Here is a 24,009-nt window from a genome sequence, read left to right as displayed (position 1 = left end):
TGCAGGGGACCCAGGTTCAGTTCCCAGCATCTACACAGAGGCTCACGGCCATTTGAAACTGCAGTTCCAGAAAATGTGATGCCCTCTTCAGGTATCTGATGGTACTGCATTTATGCATATAAAAATAAAAATCAATAAATAGTGTTCAAAACATACTCAAAACACAAGGATGAAAGACAGACAAAATATGGTAACATTAATAAAAGTTCAGTTTGGGTAAAGAGTGTACCAGTGTTACTTGTATATATGCATGCATTTGTACATGTATAAGAGTATGGAACATGTATGTGAGTATGTACACTTAGTCACACATATGTAAAGCCAGGGGAGGATTGTTGGGTGTTTTCATTTACTGTTCCCCATCACACTATCCCACCAACAACCTCATTATAAAAATACATTGAGAATTCTGAATCCTCGTCTGCTTCTACCTATTTTCTCACTCTTCCACACGTCTCCTACACTCATAAAAATGTTGACTTTTACTACACTCATAAAAACCTGATTTGTAAGGCTTGCTTCTAAATCTTATGCTCTGGACCCCTAACATTTCTCCAAAACCCACTTAACATCCCCTCACTTAAATACAGCCCCCCACAACAAAAATAACTTAAATATCAAGTCCTATTAGTAAGAGCCAACAGGTTGTCCAAATGCCATTCATCTTCCTCTCTGTAGCTATGGCCACTAAACTCCAAATCTACCCTGAAGTATTTAGCACGGTAGAAGAGACCTACGATATAATTTTCATCTTTTCCTTAAATGTCCCTTCAGCCCTTCTGGACACCGTGTAGTCTTATTTTTCCACACCTTCCTATCAGTCACTACTGTTAAAGCTTACGGTCTCTCTGTGCATCAGCTTGTCATCTGTGACACAGAGGTAAGAGTTATCACAGGGTATCCACAGTGACTCCCGTGAGAATAAAATACAGTAAGGCACCATTAGATGCACTGTGATGGCTACCTGCAGTGCTGCGATTCAATAAACTATAGCTATTATTCCTAATACCTGTGTTTTCTAATTGTTTTCTAAATTACCGGATGTGCCAAATGTGTTTACGTGTGCAGCTTCTCAGTGTGTTTCACAACGGATAATGTTGAGGAGCTGTATGATGGAGCAGTCACTCGGCATCGCTCTCTGGCCCTCGCACGCCTGTGAACAAGCATGCACACCCGCACACGCACATGAACGTTCCACACTCATATGGTCATTCACACATGGATCCATTTGTCCATGGCAGGCTCTTAAAGCCCCAGCTCAAATGCTTCAGCATTTGATCAGAAGTGGATATTCAGTAACTTGCTAGAAACACTAGTTTGCAGGCCCCATCCAAGAACTGGTGACTCAGAAGCTGCTGGGGCCATATCAATATTAACAGCCTCCCCAGTGAGTCTAGGGCACCTGGCATTTAAGAACCAAATGTATTGAAAATAATCTCGTTTTTGTAGGCTTTTATGAATAAAAATACTACAGTTGTTGTATTTTCTTTTCTTTTTTGTTTTGTTTTGTTTTTTTGTTTTTGCTTTTTTGTTTTGTTTTGTTTTCAAGACAGGGTCTCTCCATGTTAGCCTTGGCTGTCCTGGACTCACTTTGTAGACCAGGCTGGCCTTGAACTCACAGAGATCCACCTGCCTCTGCCTCCGGAGTGTTGGGATTAAAGGCATGCATCACCACACCCAGTCAGTCGTTGTATTTTCATTGGCCCTTTAATTAACGGAAAACCATCCCTGTCCCAACAGAGAAGACGATCAAACAGCCCCACACTCCTTCCCATCTTGGTAACAACCTTGCACTCTCTCGGCTTGGGGCTTTAGACATGCTTCCAGCCACAGCCAGCTGGGAAGCTTCGCCAGAGACACAAAGTCTCCAGCTTCTGTGTGGCTGAGGACATTCTTGCAGGAGTGAATCCAGCTCTCCAGGGACATGGCAGGAGATGAAAAGGTGCAGTCACTCGGCCGTCTCCCATGCAGCAGGAGCCTAGCACATACTAACTAACAGGACCTGGTTCAGTACATCCTGCTCTTCTTCAAATAAACCAATACATTATATCTCAGTAAATTAAAATGTAGAAACAAAGCCATTACAACAAGCATCCTTCACACAGTATTGTAGAATAAACACAGCTTAACTCAGGGGTTCAAACCTGTGGGTCTTTACAGGTCACACATCAGACATCCTGCAGATCAGATATTTATTTTACAGTTCATAACAGTAGCAAAATCACAGTTATGAAGTGGCAATGAAATATTTTATGGTTGGGGTCCCCACAGCATGAGGAACTATATTAAAGGGTTGCAGCATCAGGAAGGTCGAGAACCACTGCGTTAACTGATGGTTTGTGAAGAACACCTTTCCTCAGTAACTGGCAAAAAGGCAAAGCTTATATGGGGGAAAGCACCTCACATGAGCACTGTACGCTCTTGTGAAAAACTGCTACCCCTTAGGCCAAGTCTCTGGGCGCATGGATCAGGCTATACTTCCAGGTTAGGTCCACATGTAAAAGGATGTAAAAGGAGCCGTGTGGTCTCTGATAATGGTTATAGCGCCTCAGGAATAAAGGGCTCCCTTCCTTCCTGTGCGCAGCCCTCCCACACACCACAGGCAGAGTAGAACTGCAAGGTGCTTGAATCTTTCATGCCATTTCTCAGATTACTGTTCTGTGTGCAGCTGGACAGCAGCACAGCAGGTGGACGTGCATGTGACCAGTAGTAACACGTAGTTACACAGGACCTCCAGTTTACAAAAAATACTGAGAGCCCTAGACAGGATGCTCATCCACAAATGCTGTAGATTATTTTTAAAAGAATCCCTGAAATCTTGCATTTTAAACTAATTCTCCAGGTAATGTAATGGGATGAAGGCACAGTGTTGCCAGGGACAACCATTTCACTCATGTTAGGATGCTGCCGTGTAATTGTGCTAAGACACGGGTAAACATTCCCACCGCATGACTCCCAAGGTAAACAATTAAAGCAGACAGGAAAGTGCTGACAGTTTTTGTTCCTTAAAGTATCTGAAAGGATGATGAATCAGAAGGACACACTCTTGCCAGAACAGTCAGTGCACAGCAGGCAGTCATCCACGTAGTGGGTCGTGGGAATGCTAAAATTCAAGTGTATTTGGGGGTGGGGACCAGAGAGAGACAAAGAGATGATGCTCCCCAGCAAGTATGTTTAACCCCGTGCTACCTAGTTACTTTAAACCAGAGTAATTTTAGTTTTGATAAATATAAAAAAATTTAAAAAGCTAAGAAAAATTACTATGGTGTTTTAAATAAGAACGGCCCCTATAGGCTCATATGTTTGAGTGCTTAGTCACCAGGGAATAGACTTCTTTGAAAGGATTAGGAGGATTAGGGGGTGTGGCCCTGTTGGAGGAAGTATGTAGCTGGGAGTAGGCTTTTAAGGCTTTAAAATCGCATGCCAGACCCTGCCTGTCTGCTGTCTTCTGTCTCCCTCCCAACCCCACCCCTCTGCCTGTGGATTAGGATGTAGCCCTCAGATTCTTCTCCACTCCAGCACCATTCCTGTCTACTGCCACGGTCTCTGCCATGACAGTAACAGACTATGCCTCTGAAACTGCAGGCAATCCCCTCAGTAAATGCTTTCTTTTGTGAGTTACTTTCCTATTGGTGTCTCTTCACAGCAACACACTAAAACAGTTTTTTTTTTTCAGAAAACATTTTATTTTTAAATCCTCATTGAGCATCTTAAGGAAAAACGTTTCACGCCAGGAATGCAGTCCTAACAAGCACTACACGTGGCGCTGCGCTCTGCTGACTCTCTCTGTGTGTTGAGCTTCTGAAGACTGACCAAGCCACACCACAGCTATTGTTTTATTTTCAGTGGCTGCCCTTTCCCTCAACTCTTAAGTAACTTGGCTTGATTTTTATAAAATCTCTTCGCATAGTATGCTTTTCATTAATTTAAAGGAACTGGAGAAAGCAAGAAAGTTACTCCCAGCCCCCACTCCAGTCTCACCCTGATAAATGCAACATTTTCAGCGAAGAGAGAAGAAAAGCAACAAAGGACAATTTCCCCAATATTAACAGTTTTCTAACCAAAGTGCGTATACTTACTTATAGTTCCCGCTAACTGAATTATGACCCCGTGGCCACCTAAAACAGCATCTGTGCCTGTGACAGAAGCAGGTTCCCCCCGCCCCCTTAGATAACAGAGTAGCAGCGACAAACTGCCTCTTATTAGTGGCCCAGAATGTTTAGGGACATTTTTTTTTTCACTTCATGATGATGTGACTTTTAGACAAAAATAAAAGAGTGGCGGGGGCGAGGGCTGTTTCGATGGCTAGAGTCTGAGATCAGCAGCTTTAGCAAGTTCAGAATTCTAAGCCCAGTGTGAGCTGCTCCAAAACCATCACATGGGAGCATAAGTGCCTGATGGTGGGAGTCAGCCAAGGCCACATTCCAGCTTCCTACCTCCCTGATGTGACTCCACATTGAACAGGGGATCATTTTAATTTAATTTTGTTTTGTTTGCATGCTTGAGATTGAGCCCAAGGTCTTGTGTGTGCTCAACAAGCACTCAACCATTGAACTAGACCCCAGCTGGGAGTTAATTTAAAATCCTGACCTCTAACGGACTCCACAAAACACGCTAACCTGCGCCTGCAGCATCAATTTACTGGGCTGCTGTATGTAAAATACTTATTTTGCAATGTGTTACTATATATTGCATAGTTAAGCCTTCAATCTGAGAAGGGGGTGGGAACGATATTCCAAGAGATATTTCAGGTAAAAGAGGATTTATGAACCACGGAGATCTACCTAACACTAAAGGTTATGTGTTATGTGAAACAGGTAGGCTCAGCCATGTCAGAGGGTGTCTGCAGAAGTGAATGATTTATACAACAGGATTACACAGAGAATGCATATTCTAGCCAGACACAGTGATAGGACTTAAGAATGAGTCTACAAAGTACTTAACTAATATTTGGATAATTTTAGGAAAAACGTTCTTATATGTAATCATCTAGCTAATGAACTATGAGTAGTCCCACGCCACGGGACTGGCACACATGGGCTCCTGCAAATGGCCTGTTTGGTGACAGTCTTATGGTTCCCTTGATAGTTGTCTTTGTGCTTTTTCCTGGTGCTGGGGTGACTTAATGACCAACCTGGAACACTTACCATAGCTCTCTGTGTTCCAGAAGACTTGGGAAAGCCTACGGGCTACTCACTTGCCCACACCCATGACAGGAACAGTCACAGAGGCAATCTCTTCATCAAAGGGCTGCTTCCACGGCAGCCACTCGGAGACAGGAAACAGTGGTAGTTTGGATGAGAATGGCAGCCGTAGGCTTATACGTTTGAACACTTGGTTCCCAGTTGGTGGAACTATTTGGGAAGGATTAGGAGGTGTGGCCTTATTGGGAGAGGTGTGTCACTGGGGGCGGGGGGGGGGGGGGGGGGAACCTTGAGATTTCAAAGGAATCCCAGTGTCACTCTCTCTGTGCCACACTAGTTGTGTCTCAGGATGCAAGCTGTCAGCTACTGCTCCAGCATCAAGCCTGCCTGCCTACTGCCATGCTCCCTGCCATTGCTGGTCTTCGATCCAAATTAAATGGGTTTTTTGTTTGTTTGTTTGTTTGTTTTGTTTTTAATAAGCTGCCTGTGTCTTATCACAGCAATAGGAAAGTAACTAAGACAGAAGAACCTCTTGGAGCTTAAGCTCAAAAGTTCCATAGCGTATCTGACTGCTGCCTATCTCTACCCCATCCTGTGGAGAATGTCCCACACAAACTTAGTGCCTGGTACATGCAGGAGAGGCCAAAAGCCTGGAGGATGTCCACGATGCATTTCCTCACCAAAGCATCACTAAGCAGGTCTCAACTTCTAGTTCTTGTGAACACAACAGGCTCCCTACCAAAAACGACTCTCAACTAGAGAGTGACATGCTCTCTCTGAAAATGACCATCAGAGTTTGGCACAGGGTGTTGCTGGGTAACGGGAGAGCAGCTAGTGACTGGGACATCTCTCAGATAATTCAGGTGTATCCCTGAAATTAAAATCATTTTTGTTTGTTGGTTTGAAACAGAGTCTCACTTTGAAGCCCTAGCTGGCCTGGATCTCACAATGTAGGTGAAGGTGGCCTCAAACTCACAGCCATCTGCCTGCCTCTGCCTCATGAGTGCTGGGATTACAGGTGAGCGCCACCACCTGGCTAAAACTACTGTTCAAACTGTTGTTGCCACTGTTACATTGTCTTACTCTTTCTGCCCAGAAGGGTCTTTTGGTAATTTCAGAGATACTTACAAAACCAAGGGGGGTGGGGGGTGGGAGGGCAGGGGTAGGGGGGGAAGGGGATAGGGGGGTGATGAACAGTTATCCGTAAAATCCTATGGGCTTCAGTAGAATTCAACAACTCTGTAAGTGATAAGGAAAATTCTGTGTACATTTCTGGAGAATGTCTATCAGATTCTCAAGATGACACAGAGCATATAAATCATATCACTCTAAGAGCCACAGCTATTCCTTAGATCAATACAGACACAATCCTTACATACAAATAAAACTATTCCCAACTTCTTCCCACAATCCAATTTCATTCTCACCTGGCCCTCCGCTATCCAAGAGAGATAAGTAAATAAACAAACATATAAGTAAGTAAATAAATCCAAAACTACAATCTTGAAAAAGAAACAATTCATACCAGAATGTAGCTTTCCCAAGTCCAAACACGTTAAGTGTTATAGATTCCTTGAACTGCTAAGATTTTTTTTTCTGAGTCCAATAAAAAGAGCGTTTACAACTGCCACAGAACACACTGTAGTCAGAGGCACTCACCCTCCTACTTCCACCACCATTACCCACAAATCACACACCAGACAGCACGAATGCCTCAAATGTGTGTGCAGGTGACAAAGCAGTGTGCAAAAGAGCTCCAGCATGCGAGCAGGCAACTCACCTTCATGAGATGCTGATTTATCCATTTTGTAAATGTTTTCTTTTGAACTTTATCCCGTTCATCTGAAAAGAAAAAAAAAAAGACATAAAGAAGGTTGGTATGGCCCATGCACAGGAAGCCTCATGTCTTACAGTTAAACAAAACTGGGGTGTTTGGAGGATATCCTCTTGCGTGTCCAACTTTACTAAAACGTAACAACTCCGAGCTGTCTCTCAGGATGCACTATGGGTCTCTCCCCAGTGTCTGTCTGCTGCTCAGCCGCTGTGCCACCCATCACAGTGCCACCCCCGCACAAGTTGTCTCACTTCAGATTAAATGGACAGACACTCAAAGCAATTCCACTAACGTCAGGAACAAGACTAGGTTGTCTGCTCTCTCCATAGCTAGTCAACACAGCACTTTTGAGTTTTCGGTAGAGCAGTAAGACAACTGAAGAAGATCAACGGGGTACAAACTGGAACAGAAGAAGTCAGAGACAGTACGACTATTTGCAGATGCTATGGTGTTATGATGGCAGTTCTGCCAATCCACGAGCATCCACTGCCGATAGCCTCTTTGATTTTCTTCTTCTAAGACCTGAAGTTTTATCATACAAGTCTTTCACTCGCATGATTAGAGTTACCCTAAGATGTTTTATATTATTTGAGGCTATTGTAAAAGGTGTTGTTTCCCCCATTTCTTTGTCAGTCCGTTTGTTATTTGTATATAAGAGGGTTACTGATTTTTTTTTTTAGGTTACTCTCATATCCAGCTACTTTGCTTAAAGTATCAGCTGTAGGACTTCCTCAATAAAAAAAATTAGGGTCATTTGTATATAACATACATATACTAAAATATTATTATGTCATCTGCAAATAACCATCCTAACAAAAGCAATCTACAGATTCAATGCAATTCCTATCAAAATTCCAATACAATTCTTTATAGACCTTGAAAGGACAATTCTCAATTTCATATGGAAAAACAAAAACCCAGGATAGATAGAACAATCCTGAACAATTAAAAGAAAATCTGTTGGAGGTTTCAGCAGTCATGATTTCAAGTTGTACTACAGAGCTATTGTAACGAAAATGAAAAATAAAAATAACCATGGTATTGGTATTAAAAACAGACACACTGATCAATAAAATCAAACTGAAGAGCCAGACATATATCCACACACATGTATGCCTGATTTTTTATAAAGAAGCCAGAAATACACACTGGAGGGAAAAAAAGCATTTTCAACAAATTGTGCAAGTCCAACTGGATTTCTGCATATAGAAGAATGCAAATAGACCCATGCTTAACATCCTGCAGGAACTCAAGTCCAAGTGGATCAAAGACCTCAACATAAAACCAGAGACACTGACCCAGGCAGAAGAGGAAGTGAGGAACAGCCTTGAACACATTGGCACAGGAGACAACCTTCTGAACAAAACACCAACATCTCAGGCACTAAGATCATCAATTAATAACAAATGGGACACCTCATGAAACTGAAAGGCTTCTGTAAGGCAAAGAAGTACCACTGAAGACTGACTGAGATGATGCTAAGGCCCTGGAAGCTATGATTCACAATGAATGTGTGTGAGTAAGCAAAGGCGGAAGCTCACTTGGTGATGTGTAATGTATGCATTCTGCTGCCATCTTCCAATGAGGACAACGCACGCCTTCTCTTAAGTCATGACACACTGGATAAGTGTCACGCAGTGCCAAGGAGACCTCAACTACAATTCCCTGCAGCAGGACCGCGACAACTCCAAGAGCCTCAGCTTTCTTCAAGACAGTAAGTTACTACCCTACAGTTGGGGAAGCACTCAAGCCTGGCAATTTACCACTGCCTGCACACGCTATTTTAAAAGGGAGTGTGCCAGATTACACCATCTAATTTTCCAATTACAAGTCTCATGGTGATTTTTCCTCATTTTAGTCAGGGATGCTTAACACTGAGGTTTATATTTAGGGCACTGTTGCTATGACAACAAAGGGACTACCTTCATTCTTGTGTATTAGGCAATTGTTGGTCTTACACACTGCCTACTATTATTCTGAATCAAGTTGTATAGCATTCGTCTAGTCAAATCAATTTACAATCAATTCTAAGTGAAAACATATATTTATATTCACCTTATGAAGTACAAAGTAGCTGAAAACATACAAAAACACTGAGTGCTAACGACAATAGAAGTTAAGAAAAAAGAAATTACACAAAGGGCAGTTATTACGGCTCACACTGCTTACAGTTCCCAGTAAAGCTCAAAGTTAAGCGTACTTAGTGGCGCACATGGCGAACGTCAGTGCTCCATAAAGACTTATCCTATGCATAACCACACGCAGCAAAGCTCTCTCGGGTGAGCCAAAAAGAAGTCCAGGTTCTAGCCAGATTCCTTAGGACACCACAGCCCGCAGCTCTCGCCAGGCAAGCCAAAGCAGGTAGCACAGCTTTCCTTTCCCGTTCCCGGGCGTCCTGGGGGCCTTACTAACCCATACAGCACATGAGTCCCACCAGCTGCGCACTCCAGTCCTGCCGGCTCCTCACAAGCTGCCCCATCATTCTGCGGGGACCGGCAGGAGGGTCCTGGACTCTGCCGTAAACAGTGTGATGTGTCAGGGTGCTGCTAACTTTCTCCACAGAAAGGAAAGCTCTGACTAGACACTCCTACTTGCTGTGGAAACTAGTCAACACCCCCTTTTAAACAAACATTAGCAAGCCAGAGAACTGTAGAGCTGCTACTGAAAACAGGCCAAACTGTTTCTCACTGGGGAAGCTATCGGAAGTCTCTTTAAAGACAGTCCTCAATCTCCTGCCTTCCCTTACCTCCCACCTTTTAATTTTTGAGAGGGGATGACCAGGCAACTGACAGGATATTAGATTTTATAGCCAAAAAAACTGAATACTGTCTTCTAACACCACAGACAACACCCAGCTGACTCAGCTCACACTTGCTGCATACAGGTGACGCGGAAAGTCCACCTTTATAGGCTAGACAAACTCTTCTGGGAGAAATACGACCATAAAAATACCATCAAATGCTTCTGCATGCACACTCCACAGGAATGCTCCCTTACACTTCAAAGCCCGCCCCCGGGTTGGGTGGCACCGTATACTTTAGGACTGTACAAACCAGGGTCTGTGTACACCCAGTGCACACCTATGATTACCTGTCAGAGGCCAACTGTGTGAGATAACAGAAGGCAAAGGAAGGCAGGGAAGAGGAAGAAGGAAAGAAAAAGAGGAAAGGAAAGGAGAGTGGAGAGCGAGAATAAGCCTAGAGAAAAGGAGGGGCGAGGCAAAACTTCCACAGTCTGCAGCCTTCAGATCTTTAGTTGGATTCTAAACTCTACTTTTTCTTTGTCAAACAACAGAAGCCCCAACCTTATAAGTCAGAAAAAAGAACATGAAACTCTTAATTTATCAGAACTTCAATTCTAATGTCAAGAAATGAGAACCCTCGTTCTAAACAAGCAGAGACCATCAGCAGCCCATCCCCCAAACTTATTTGAAACATCAAACAGACCTTCCCAAACAGAAGGTGTACAAATAGTAACTTCAAAATAAAGAATTACCACACATACTTATTTTAAATAATAAAGAGTAGTAAATGTAGTCATGAAAAGACACCCCAACATTGCTAGACCTCAGCTGTCAAAACAAACAAACAAAATCAAACTTTATGCTGGCATAAGTTTGTGAGAATAAGAGCAAATGCAAATAGGTGAGCAGCCGCTGCCTACTCTGCTGTAGGTAGGTAAATTGTCGCATCCGACAGGATAGCCTGGCAGTGTGTACCACATATCTAAGCGAGTATACTTTCTGAGTCAGTAATTGTATTTGCAAGAGCTGGTAGCAAAATACTTGTATATCTCACGTGATTCGTTCACAGGGTTGTTTCCTGTGGCTGAATATCTGAAACAGTTTGAACGTTAATCAACAGGAGACTAGATAAACGAGTTACAGCTCACTCATGCTGTGAAACTTCAATTTTGAAAGTCTGCACACACTGACATGAAAAAAAGACTTCCAAGACAGAGCGACAAAATGAAAACTCATCGATGTTAACATATAAGGATCTATAAAATGCATGTAATGGATTTCATCAGGAGAGTGTGGAAGGTGCAAGAAGAGGATGTTGGTATGTTGTCACTCATGTTCCGTTCCAAGCATCTCTAGACCCGGCCAATCTTCTCCAAGGAGGACACTTACCCATCCATCACCGATAATACCTGTGAGGTAAGTATGTTAAGCCCCTCTATTCATTTATGTATTGAACAGCCATAGACAGAGGGACATGTATTGAACACAGAAGACAGAGAAAAGCCCAAGACCAGGTCCCAGCGCCCCATTAGGAGTAAAGGCAAAGCAGCATGACAGGCACGCTGGCCTCCTGCCTACAGATGGCTGAGGAGAAGAAGGAGAGGAAGGGATGCACATGACAGTGAACAGCAGGGAGTGGAAGCGGTGGGTGACAAGGTCCCAAGAAGGGCTGCCCACAGGCAGGGATGCAAGGCTGCAGAGGGCCTCGAAGAAGATAATCTGTAACTCAAAACACTCGCAGACACCGCCCTGCTTGGAGGGGCTCTTGGCTTGAACCTTAGTTGCCACACACACAAATACAGGATGGTTTGTCCCCATGGCCTTTGTGAGGAATCCAGAAGCAGGGCATGGAGAATGCGCTGGGTAAGCTGATGTGAACACAGGCGTAAATCTCTCTCTGCAAATGCTTTTGTGCTGCCTGCCCTCTCCCCAACTGACGAGCAGGATGCATGCTTTCCTGTCAGCACAGTTTGGGCTCCTCAGTAATGAAGGCCGGAACAGAGGTTTAGGTTCTGCTCCGAAGAGGAGTTTACTGGCTGATTGCTGTTTGCATGATTGATCAAGAGTTTAATATAAAGCTCCTGGAATCCGCTCTTTAATCTACCTTCTCCTACCTGGGCCGACTATAAACGACCACAAAGCAGCTTCTAATTACTGTTACATCACTCCATTTTGCCATCACACAAAATCTCTCTGCTATCCAGTCCATGCTATCCCAGGGCATGTTTGCAACTCTTTACCTATGTTCAGCAACTAAAACAGTTTCCTCTAAAGTTCCAATTAAGCCGGGAGTGGTGGTACACTCCTTTAATCCCAGCACTAGGGAGGCAGAAGCAGGTGGATCTCTGTGCGTTCGAGGTCAGCCTGGTTTACAAAGAGAATCCAGGACAGCAAAGGCTCTGTGTATCAGAGAAACTGTGTCTCAAAAAAAACAAAAACAAAAACAAACAAACAAACAAAAAACAAGATAAAGAAAGAAATAATCATTCCCATTAACCTAAGAGAACACAGTGTAAAACCCATGTACAACATGAACCCCAGGACTGTACCCTAGTGGTACAGGCTTGCTGATCAGGCTCCAGGCACCACAACATGCCACACAATTCTTCTCGCAACTCCACCAGGGTGTGCAACAATGTGAGCCTGACAGGAAGCCAGAGCTCTTGCCTCTGGTGCAGCAGAAGCACTGCAAGGTGCTAAGTTCCTGACTTCCCTAAGAACACTTTTCATCTTTCCTGGTACCAAACTAATGTCAAAGGAGCCAACAGAATAAATGCTAACACACCTCCATTAGTGGCCTACCATTCGCCTAACATTTTTCATGAAGCATGTTGACACAGTATTCCTAATAAATCCTTTCAAACTGTTGTAGCCTCTTGTCACCGGGTTCTGGCAAACCTCTGAAGGTGATGGAGATGCTAGCCATGAGTCATGCGGATAGCACTTTTTATTCCAATCAAAACAAAGCCAGCTACACAGTGAGTCAGCAGCAAGGATACAAGGGTGGGAACACCACAGACAACTAATCCAACCACTGGAAAAAGTGATGGGTCTGGGCTTGCTTCCTAAGGAGAGCTTCCCACCCAACATTTCTTATTTAAATGCAGCCTGCAGCTGGTAGACAACTGCTTTACCAGGCGTGCCCCTGTGCAGCTCACCCGACTCAATAACAGAAAAGCTGTGCCCCACCACTGCCCCCATCCCTGCCCCACCTGTGAGCACTGATGGGAAAACTTAAAGGTGCACAAACTGGTTAGATGGTACCAGGTGCCAGGGGACCTTGTCCTGGGGCTCACTTCTTCTTAAAAGAAAAGACCTTATCATGTGTTCAGCCAGGGACTCATTCTCCCAACCAAGGCAGACCCAACATAGGAGACTGAAAACAGAGCTCGGCTTAGTCAGAGGTCTCCCTCCAAGTCAGCCTTAGGTCAACTGTCCACACATCTAAGGTTCTGGAGACTGCTTGCTTTGTCTACTTCCATGTCTTGAAAACTAGAAGCAAATTTTAAAGAATTGGATGCTCGGCTCAGATGTCCTTCCAGGCATTTCAAATATCTTAGGTACTTCTATATTAGATGAGTGGTCTTAAACTGAAACTCTGTGACTACCTTGCTTATCTCTGCTGAGTATGGACACGTTACCACCTAGATTACTACCACCATCAGATTACTGATGACTAAATTATCTAATAAAAAAAAAAAGAGCTAGGAGAGCAAAGAAGTCAGTCTGGTGATGTGTATATAGAAAGTTGCATTTGAGAAAGTTTTTTCTTTTTTAATAGCTCAATATGTGCAAAAAAATGAGCACCCTGAGATAATGCTGAAGCAGGGCGGGGCCAACTGTTGGGAATTTGCCATTTATGATGCCCAAGTGGTCTTTATTCACAATACTCACCATTCACTCAGCAGTTAGACACACAAGGCCCTGCCCTAGCCACTGTTTTCAATACAGGTTTTACAGATAGGGAAAGTGAAGCATTAAGAAGTGACCTTAGTTTTTTCAAGGTTAGAAAACTAATAACTCAAGCACCGGGATTCCGAGGCAGGGAGTAGCCGAAAAACCTGATCTCTTGGTACTAAAACTAGCAACTCTGGGGCAGAGGCTAAAGAGAACCAAATGTTCAGGGTAAGATTCATAAAGAAAATGTTTATATAGGCACTAAATACAATCCTAGTGATCGCACTCAATATTTATTTGCTATAATTAGCTACTAGAAAATGTAAAATAACCAAAAATAAAAGAAAATAGAAAAGCAATCAAGTCCTTTACAGTATACTCACAAAAATATGTTTTACAATGGAAAGGAGTGGATTCACACAAGTGGCTTTTGTTTTGTTGTTTCCTGAACTTCTCAGTGTGCAGATGTTATTTTAAGATATATGTTACTTCCCTGGCTTCTAAACTGGGGTTCCCGGCAGTCATTAAGCGCCGAGGAGTCAGGAATGGGGGTTCATGAGCTTAATCTTAGCATGTAGTAGATAGAGGTCGTGAATTCTGTTCCAGGCCTGCCAGGGCTACAAGTCCCAAAAACCAGTGCTAAAGTGCTTCCTGAGAGGCAAGCTGCTGGGCTTCTTCAGGGACAAGGGCACCCTAGATGAACAACAATCTCTAGGGAAATGAAACTTGTAAACATAAACACTTTTTAAATAAAGCAGTGTTTGAAAGGTTCCCTCAGGTGGGAGGTGGGGGTGTGGTTTGGGGATCTGATTTAGTGTAAGTCTCTTCTAAAGAAAAGATGAGGACCAGTCGTGGTGGCGCACACCTTTAATCCCAGGGCTCAGGGAGGCTGAGTCAAGCAGATCTCTGTGAGTTCGAGGCCAGCCTGGTCTACAGACTGAGTCTAGGACACCCAAGGCTACACAGAGAAACTCTGTCTCCGAAAACAAAACAAAGCAAACAAAGACGAGGAAGTACCGTAGAGCATGAAATTATACAACTTTAACATTCAGGCACTGCGTGACATCTAGTTATTTAAAAACTCAATGAAAATCTTCAAAACCATGTAAGCTCAGTCTGAATTCCGTAAGTTAACAGTGTCTCAGACTGCCAATCCTATGACAGCTTTGACTTTTATACATGTAAGGATTAAACAGTTTCGTGGATGTATGGGTTTAGACATTTGTGTAGGTGTGGGCATATGTGTATGTCCTTGTGTGTGCGCGCATGAGGAGGCCAGGTCAACGTTAGCTATTTTCTTTGGTTGTTTTCTACCTTATTTTTCAGGGTCTCTCACTGAACGAGGAGCTCATCAGTTCTGCTCGACTGGCTAACCAGGGCCTTCCTGCCTTCCTTTCCCAGTGCTGCAGCGGCACACCCTTGCTACCTTACCCAGCCTTTTTTTTTTTTTTAATGAGGGCCCGAGGAGCTACTTTCTTGATGGTACCCTCTCTCCGACCTCTCATCATTTTTCTTTGAAACAGGCGCATCTTTTTCAGAGGGGTGCACTCCTCTGCTGACTCAGCGGGCATAGTCTGAAAACCAGCTAAGTGCTAAGCACTGGCTACGTACAGAACAAATCACACATCTTGCTCAGTCCAACAGGAGAGAGAAGCCATAATTGGCATGAGCATGTAGCATTTATACAGGGGATTTGAAAAGAAATAAGGAACGCTACATGCCGAAGGGATTGCTTAGCCAAAGGCGGCATTCACTCCAAATACAACTGGATGGACTTGAACACACACACCTGATCGAGCTAACGCCAACAGCAGAAGCATTGTTGAGGGCTGCAGCTAACTCAAAGACAAATTAATAGGATTCCAGTAACTCGTTTTCTTTTCTTTTCTTTTTTTTTTTTTTTAAGTTTACTAAATGCCTCTAGAGAAACGTTTTAGGAGACAAGAATGAGCACAATTAGGAAAATGAGAAAGCAGGAAGAACACAGATGTCCGGTATGCATATTCATGAACCAGACAGTTGGTCACAGTTGCTATAAATGGAAAAAACAAAAGCCCTGTTGGTTACCCAGTTACAATAAGAGAACAGCCTGGCAGACAAGACCTCCAAGTACAGCTGTAGTAAACGTTGCAACACAGCCAGCACCAGGGCCCTCTGCTCACATGGCCTAACTCCCTCGCTCACTGTAGAAGAAATGGTCAATCCCAACAGAAAGAAGCCTCTGCTCACGCTAGCACTAACCCTGAGACAGGACTATACAGTAAATGGTAGTGATGGGCACCACGCCATGATCTGGGTTGGAAACATTGTGATTTATAAAATGAAGCTTTAAAAAAAAAATAAAGATATTCAATGGAAGAAACGTGTAACTTATGTGTAAATACTGACCTTTTAAAAAAGTGTAGTCAAAACACACTGACCTCACTGTGATGACCAGTTTCTATCCAACCCAGTACAACTTCCTATACAACCTTATTTCTGTGGATGGGGTCAGCAAAGCTGACTCTTCCAACTTGCTCTTTGCTGCACCTTCCGGATCAACGATGTGAACATGGGCTATGTTGGTTGTTACTGCTTCTTCCCATATGATAATCTATAAATAACCACTAGCAATACATACATCGCATCGGAAATGGAGTACCTACAATGCCAAATACACAGCCCCCAGAGGTCCAGAAGCCATGAGCACCTATATGAAAGGAACATTTGCTAAATATTACTTCAAACAAGCTCATGTTTTAATTTAGAAGACCCAATAAGCCATAAATGTTTGATTGTGATCAAAGAAATGATTTCATAGTTCTAAAATAAATTTTCTAAATATGAATATTCTGTCTAAAACTAGCTATGAATAAAGTATTTAATTGAAAACTTATAATCTTTAGTAATTACAGCTACTTGCAACTTACTCAGAGGACCAGTACTTTTCAGAACCAGAAAAAGTTAAGACAGAAAAAAAGACTGAAGTAAAAACAGTTGAATTGCCTTTTTATTTTGTTAGGTTCTAGTACTACCATGCAATGCCTCTTCTTTCCTATTCTTAAGTATGTTCCAGGGCTACAGAAAATACCACAAAAGCACTAGGTATAGAAAAGCACTGTAAGCCGGGCTTGGTGATGCACACCTGTAATCTCAGCACTCGAGAGGCAGAGGCATGCGAATCGCAGTGAGTTCGAGGCCAGCCCAGTCTACAAAGCAAGTCCAGGACAGCCAGGGCTACACAGAGAAACCCTGTCTTGAAAAACCAAAAGAGGCACTATACTCTCACCTCATGGCCTTTCACATCTAGCAGAGAATATTAGCAAAGCATAAGGCAGACGCCAAGTAGGAACTTTGGAAGGTACGTGTGAGGGACCTGAGAGAAGACAGGCAAGGCAAGCCTGAGTACCATGACAGAGTAACAGGCACATGGGAGGAGCTGTACACTCAAAGGAGAGGCAACGGTCGCATCACAAGCAAATGAGAGGGGCATGGCAGGGATGGGAAGTCAACATCAGCAAGTCGCACACGACATCCCATAGCCACCTAACTTTCAGATCACGTGTTCTCTTGACCCTTAAAGCTGAGGAAACTTAGGCATTTGTAATTGAGAGCAATGTATTCATTACCTAGTAGGGCATGAGCTCAAACACAGGTCTGTGGACCACCTGTCCTTTCCTTACTGTATAATACCTCCAGAGAAACAGACTGCAAAGACACAAGGCTCAAAACGATAAATATTTCAGGTGACCTGACCTTAAAGTACACGTAATGATATTCTGAACTGTGTTCACATATTGCCTTTTACTTTCAGTATAACCTTTTATCCACATAGAAAGGAAATTATAGAGAAGTCACGGAAAATGGCAATGATTATTTATGATTTCAAAAGCAGAATTATTCAGCAAGGCAGCACAGCTTAGCCGTGGGAGAATTTCCCAAAGTTCTTCACTCCTGCCCTCACTGCCCCTATTAATGAGGCCTTTGATGCATCTCTCCTTTAGGTCTAAAAGACATCCTTTCCTGCTCGGACGGAGGAGCCATAATGCCTGCAGAGAGAAGCCAGTGATCTGGAGAGAGAAGATAAACTCAAAGGCCTTGTCCCTGAAAGCAACCAGCACATCAAGTGAATGACAGAAGAAGGGCTCTTCACTCTATTTCCTATTTGGCACCCTGGGAAAGTGGCCAGGTACTTGGTCCTGCTCACTGCAGACTAAACACAGAACTCCCTATGAGTCTGGCTTCAGGCATCTGCCAGATGTGTCATCATAGCAGGAAGTGGGTTCCAGAGCAAGCATAGGCCCCTGGGCAGGTCACCTGGCTCAAGTGCAAAGGAGCCTTGCAGCCGGAGGTAAGGTAACATGAGTCACAGGATGGGCCTGTATTGGCTAGTTTTCTTATCACTGTGACTACACACTGGACAAGAGGTGACTCAAGAGAAAGATTCATGCTGGCTAACCAATTTCAGGTGTGATCCATCATAATGGGTAAAGCATGTTGGCAGGAATACTTCTGCCCCCGAGAAGTCAGGAACGTGAGGTACTCCCCACTCTCCCTTGGAGGGACGAGGAAGCCAGACAGGACTATAAACTTGGAGGCCAACCCCAGCCACCTACTTTCTCTTACTAGTGCCACCAAGGAAAACCTGATGTCCAAACAATACCTGCTCCAAGGTCACTGTGTGCATCTAGGCAAGCATCTACACAGAAATGAGGTAAAAGTCATCCCCAGGGCACTACTGAAAGGTAAGATGGGACAAAGACAATGGGAGGCAGAAGCACCTCGCTTTAATCACAAAGGCACAAGCACAGAGGCCACACGCACTCTTTCCCCAGCTCCCCAGAGAAAGAGGGAGAGCAGGCCACCAAGAAGAACCATGCGACCCAGCCAGGAGCCACAGCATATACTTACTGCCATCACTTCCCATCATACTTTCATTTGAAACAGACCCGACTTCGGTACATTTTCTCTACTAATCAGCAGTTGGGACTCATCTAAAAAAAAGTCAAAGGAACCATTCCTGTACATCTCAAAGTTCGTGAATTACATCTTTCGGGACAGGGCAAGAAAAGCTGGAGATACACGAAGAAGAGAGTCGCCGCTTTTTATCAAGGGACCTAAGTTCTGCGACAACTGAACATGTTGTTCAAGCCACGCGCTACAGCAAGCTCTAGCTCTTCCAGGAAGGCAGCATCTCAGTTCTAACATGAGGGACAAAAATACGCCTGGTATCCAACACCTGTGCATACTTTTAGAAAAGCAGAGCTTGCGGTACATGGAGGGGAATAAAGCGCACACTCCTGCTACGCTGTCAGAGAGGTGTGTGGCCAAGTGCCAGCACTCTAGCAAAGGAAATACAAGCAAAAGCATTGCCTGGCAGCGTCTACTACCTTCCCTTATGCTGATCCCCTCCTTTTCCTCTGGCTAGGAGGCAGACCTGGGAGACGAGCCTTCCTGGGCCACAGGCGGCAGCTGAGGGTAAGTTATAAGAAGCCCTGGCCACTCGTGATGGTGTTTCGATTCACGCTGGATCTGCAATGCTCTCGCTGGGATTTTCTACTTTTTAAAGAAGTCTCTGTCTCTGCCTCTCTCACTGAGTGTGTGTGTGTGTGTGTGTGTGTGTGTGTGTGTGTGTGTGTGGTGTCTGTACAGGCCAGCCCTGGAACTGGAGTTACAGTTGCCATGAGCCACCTGGTGTGGGTATTAGGAAGCAAACTCAGGTCCCTTGCATGAGCAGTAAGCGTTCCTAACCTCTGAGCCGTTTCTCCAACCCTTGAACGTCTTTAGGCGAATGCTCTCTTTACGCCATTATAACTTGGGATTAAATTTCAAACTAGCATTCTTGCTAGACAACCGTAATCCTAGCCCCAAGTATCACGTCTCCCAGCAAACCTGCCACAGAAAGCATAATGAAAAAGGAGACTTTCTTGGGAGAAACACAGACACCGTTTGCAAAGGAAAGATAAAGAACTCAATGCTCTGAAGCCAGCACAGGACAGGAGATGCATGCTTTACCCGTGTGCATGAATTTCCCTCTCAGGGAAACCAAGTCTCTGACTGCACTATGAGAGGTAGCAGGGTCACACCTGTTTCTCAGCCTTCCCTGAGCTCCTTATAGGTGCGCTTTCCCTGAGCTCTGGCTCCTACCACGTGAGCAAAAGTGACAGTGCTACTTCAGAGACTCATTTTCACAGGGAAGGACAGCTCCTTTTCTGTCCCTCCTCCCTCAGGAGGGCCAGCACGCAATACACCTAAGAATCATTTGGGGGCAAGGTGATACAAAGGAAGCTTCGGTCCCCCCCCCAATTACTACTGCTGTGTAACAAAACACCTCATAACTTAACAGTATAAAGCAAGTATTTTGCTATATATATATAGTCTATGTCAGAACTCTAAGGCACAGTGGGTACAGCTTGACCCATGGTGTCAGAGCCTCAACTGGTAAGACTCAGCAGTTAAGAGCTAAAATCATCTGGAGGCATCTTGGCTCAAGTATCTAGAAGTCAACACTGCCAACAGGGACATTGAGGTCAGGAACAGAGCACTCACAGGTCTCCGTGTGAACTGCCTTGGGGACATCAGCCACACGTCCCAACTACAAGGAGATGCATAACTTTTCCCTACCAGGGCATGGAAAGTGTATAATGTCACTAATCCACTATTCTCTTGGGTACAATGATAGAAATGGTCAATCTGATTCAAGGGAAAGAGACAGCAAGGACACCGCATACAGTCAAAAAGCACCCAGTCTCCTGGTGAGCGCATCATGCCAGCCATGTGGTCACGGTGTAGGCTGCATGCCAGCCTGCACACCTCATCTCTGGAGTGCTACGTGAGTGGGACCTCAAGTGACTGTTTAAAACTACCCCTACTGTGGGCCTCTGTAGAAAACTTTTATCTATATAACTCCAATACTTCAAAACAAATCATCAGATGTGTGGTGGGGCGTGGGGGTGGGGGTGGGGGTGGGAGGAGAGAGAAGGAAAACCGAGCGGCGGGGGGGGGGGGGGGGGGGACACAAGCTGGAGACCTGCCACAGAGCAGGCTCCTAGGAGGGTGCAGGGTGACCCTAGCTCAGACTCCTAGCAACAGGGGACATGGAGACAGGACCGGCCACCTCCTAGCCAGGCAGGACTTCCAGTGTAGAGAGGGAGACACACCCACAAAACCTTCGACCCAAAATTGATGACTGACTGGAGGAAATATGCCAACGGCTGACAACCTAAAATAAAACTCTAACCACAGCATCATTCTTATAAAGTTAATTTCTTGAGATAAATATTTTATGTTGTCAGCCATTGGCATACTTCCCCCCCCCCCCCCCGCATTCAAAATTACTAACGGATATCAGAAATGCCTAATGTAATATAATCACTAGTCATTTAGTCACTGCAAATGTCCCCTCCTGGCTCAGTCCACCTAAGAGATTTCTGAGTGGAAACAATAAATATGCTGACATGTCAAAAAAAAACTGTAGTACAAAAATCAACATCCCAGCTGTGCCGTGTGCATCCAGTGACTACGCCTAAGAGCCACCCACCTCACAGCGGTTTCCCCACAGATAAACAAAGTCTGTTAATTCTTAAAGGTTATTAGAGACAGGGTTTCTCTGTGTAACAACCCTGGCTGTCCGAGCCTCAATTTGTAGACCAAGCTGGCCTTGAACTCACAGAGATCCACCTTGCCTCTGCCTCCCAAGGGCTGGGATCAAAGGAGTGCACCACTATGCCTGGCTGGGCATTAAATTCTCATCACTGATTTGCAATTCGCCAAAGTGAAGACTCTACGTTTCACAGTGCAGCTTCAGTCTCGGTGCTCACGGTACACTGGCTTCTCTCTCTCCTTTTCTTTTTTAAAACTGATGCACAGCAGGGTTTCTACCTCCTCACACCTGCTCAGAATAAAACCTGAAATAGCCTTAGTGTCTCCATGTCTGGATGAAAACGGTAGAAATCAAAGTCCGAGAGCACACAAAGTTAGCGGAAGATTGTATTAAATATCTCCAAATACATTCAAACCCTGAAATCTAGTTAGTGGCAGGTATGATTCAGGCAAAGTAAAGGTTCTGGAAACTGAGGAAGCCAAAACTAAAGCTCTAGAACTAACCAGCTGCACAAGCCACGAAACACTGCCCTTCCTCACCTCAACTGAGTTCTCAGCACACCCAAGTGACAAGAAACACCACAAGGATTAAATACAACACCTGGCCCCCAAATAAATGTGGCCGCCAGTTCATGTCTACGCTCTCTGCAGATCTCTTCACACATCATAAGACCTCCAACCACACTTCTAAAGTCTTATAAGACTGTGCTGGAACCATAACAAGACATTATAGGGATTGTTTACTTTGTGAAAGGAGTTCGAGTCCCCTGTTATTAGACCATCCCATGAGCACCTGATGGCATGGAAAGCATCTTCCAGTCACTGCCAGGGTCTGGCACTGTACTCGCTCATGTTCTCTACCAGAGCACAGTGATAGTGGGAGTGCAGCGATGCAAATGGGAAAGGCCCTCCTCACACTCTGTGCTTGCACCCAGCCCCCAGTGGGTGGCGCTGTTAGGGGAGGATGCGGAGCCCTTAAGAAGTGGAGCCCTGTAGAGGAAGCCACTGGGAACAGAAATCAGGGGGTTTACAATCTTGCTCCACTTCCTGTTCCCTCTCTCTGCTTCCCATGTGTGAATGAAAAACTGCGATGAGGCAGCTTCTTGCTCCCGCTAGCATGCTATGCCCTCTGCGCCACTCGTGACTCTACCCCTCTGGCACTGCAGAGCAGTGTGAACTCTTTCTTCCTTGAGTTGCTTTGCATCATGGGATTTTACCACAGCAGCAGGCACACGAGGACAGGGGACTGACCAGGTACTGACAGCACTGCCCTTCTAACAGGGCTCCACGGCCACACAGCAGAGGCTAAAGGCTGTGACAATCCCACCCACCCTCCAAGGAAGGGCTCATCTGTGTCAAGACACTTTTGCACATTCGGCAGCTTAGCAAAGGCCCCAATATTAGGGAGCTTCTTATTTTGGAAGAGCGCTAATAAAAATAAGAGTGAAGTGTGCTACATTTATCACTGAGCTTCAGCAATTGTCAATTCATAGCCTTCTTTTGCTTCATTTTTCCCACTGAAAACTGGCAATCAATGGCAGACAGCTTATGCATCACAGCAAAAACTGTCCAGTCCCCCCTCTGCGCGTGCACCCCCAATAGCTACTTTTACTTGCTGTTTTTGTTTGTTTCCGAATTCCAATGCCCCAAAGTTAATGGAGGCATCTCTTTAGGCTTTTTCAAACTTCAGCCTCTTCCCCGCCTGCTTCATCAACTCTTGTTGTCATCTGTTTGTTGAGGTCACTGGCTCATTTGTCCAGTGGTTTCCCAGTCTGAATTCTGGCAACTGCATACTGCTATTCATATTTACCATAAAATGGAACTTAGACGAACGATAGGATTTAGGCACACGAGATAGGATTCTCCTTCTTTTTAACTCCTGTACGTTTTAGATTTTCACATTCATATATTATTTCTAGACATGGTAGATTTTTTTTTTTGAGACTGAGTTATGCAATGTGTCTCAGGCTGGCCTTGAACTCATCATCTTCCTGCCTCAGGCTCTTACGGTGATGTGCCGCCATACCCAGCTAAATCCATTTGTTCTCTTCCCTCCATCCCCATTAGCAACCACTGCCTAGATAGCATTAAGTGTTATAAAACAGTAGGCCTCTTGCCTACTATTCCCTCTTCCCTTCCTGCTACACTGTCCTGTAAAGAGAAACGAACACTCTCTCACCAGATGCTTTCCCTCTGCAGAGCAGGTTCAGCACACAGGGTAAGGGTCTGATCCTTCCCTTTTCTTCCCAGTTTAGAAAATGGTGAGCTAAAGCAGGGCCTTGTGGCGCATGCCTTTAATCCCAGCACTTGGGAGGCAGAGGCAGGTGGATCTCTGTGAGTTCGAGGCCAGCCTAGTCTACAAAAGTAAGTCTGGGACAGCCAGGGCTATACAGAGAAACCTTGTCTCGAAAAACCAAAAAGAGGAAGGAAAGAGAGAGAGAGAGAGAGAGAGAGAGAGAGAGAGAGAGAGAGAGAGAGAGAGAGAGAGAGAGAATGGTGAGTTGTTTCCGGAAACCCTCCAAACTAAAGAACAAGAGACAGTGGGGAAAGATATTAACAATAACAGGGAACACTTTATATCCTCAAATTTCTAGCTTGATAAGCCATGCTTTGAGTTGAAGAAAGCACAAAAGAGAAAAATAAATAGTATGCTTAATTTTTAAGATGTCAAGATTAAATAGGAGTATATAGTAGTCTAAATTTCTCTTTTATACTTCTGCTTCTTGGTTCTAGTATAATTTTGTGGGTCATAACTTAAAGCTTTGGTAAAATCAGATGTTGTTAAAGGAAAATTCGAGCCGACTTGGAGG

At 44.5% G+C, this 24,009-nt stretch overlaps 1 protein-coding gene across 21 annotated transcripts in view; it reads right to left on the bottom strand.

The window, feature by feature from the left end:
- The window catches only part of DST (dystonin), a 405,299-nt gene that overhangs the window by 221,670 nt on the left and 159,620 nt on the right, over positions 1-24,009 (bottom strand). For 20 of the 21 annotated variants that reach the window (XM_084754651.1, XM_084754634.1, XM_084754655.1 and 17 more), the window contains one exon: positions 6,925-6,986. In XM_084754651.1, coding sequence (XP_084610777.1) covers positions 6,925-6,986 — 62 coding nt within the window. Of the gene's footprint in view, positions 1-6,924; positions 6,987-9,390; positions 9,482-24,009 lie in introns of those variants that run through there. The other variant, XM_084754638.1, reaches the window with a different exon arrangement.

This window comes from Acomys minous, assembly GCF_964271855.1.
Source record: "Acomys minous genome assembly, chromosome: 13".
NCBI classification, from domain to species: Eukaryota; Metazoa; Chordata; class Mammalia; order Rodentia; family Muridae; genus Acomys; species Acomys minous.
The sequence above is the reverse complement of the archived record's forward strand: the minus strand, read 5'-3'. Positions and strand labels throughout refer to the sequence as shown.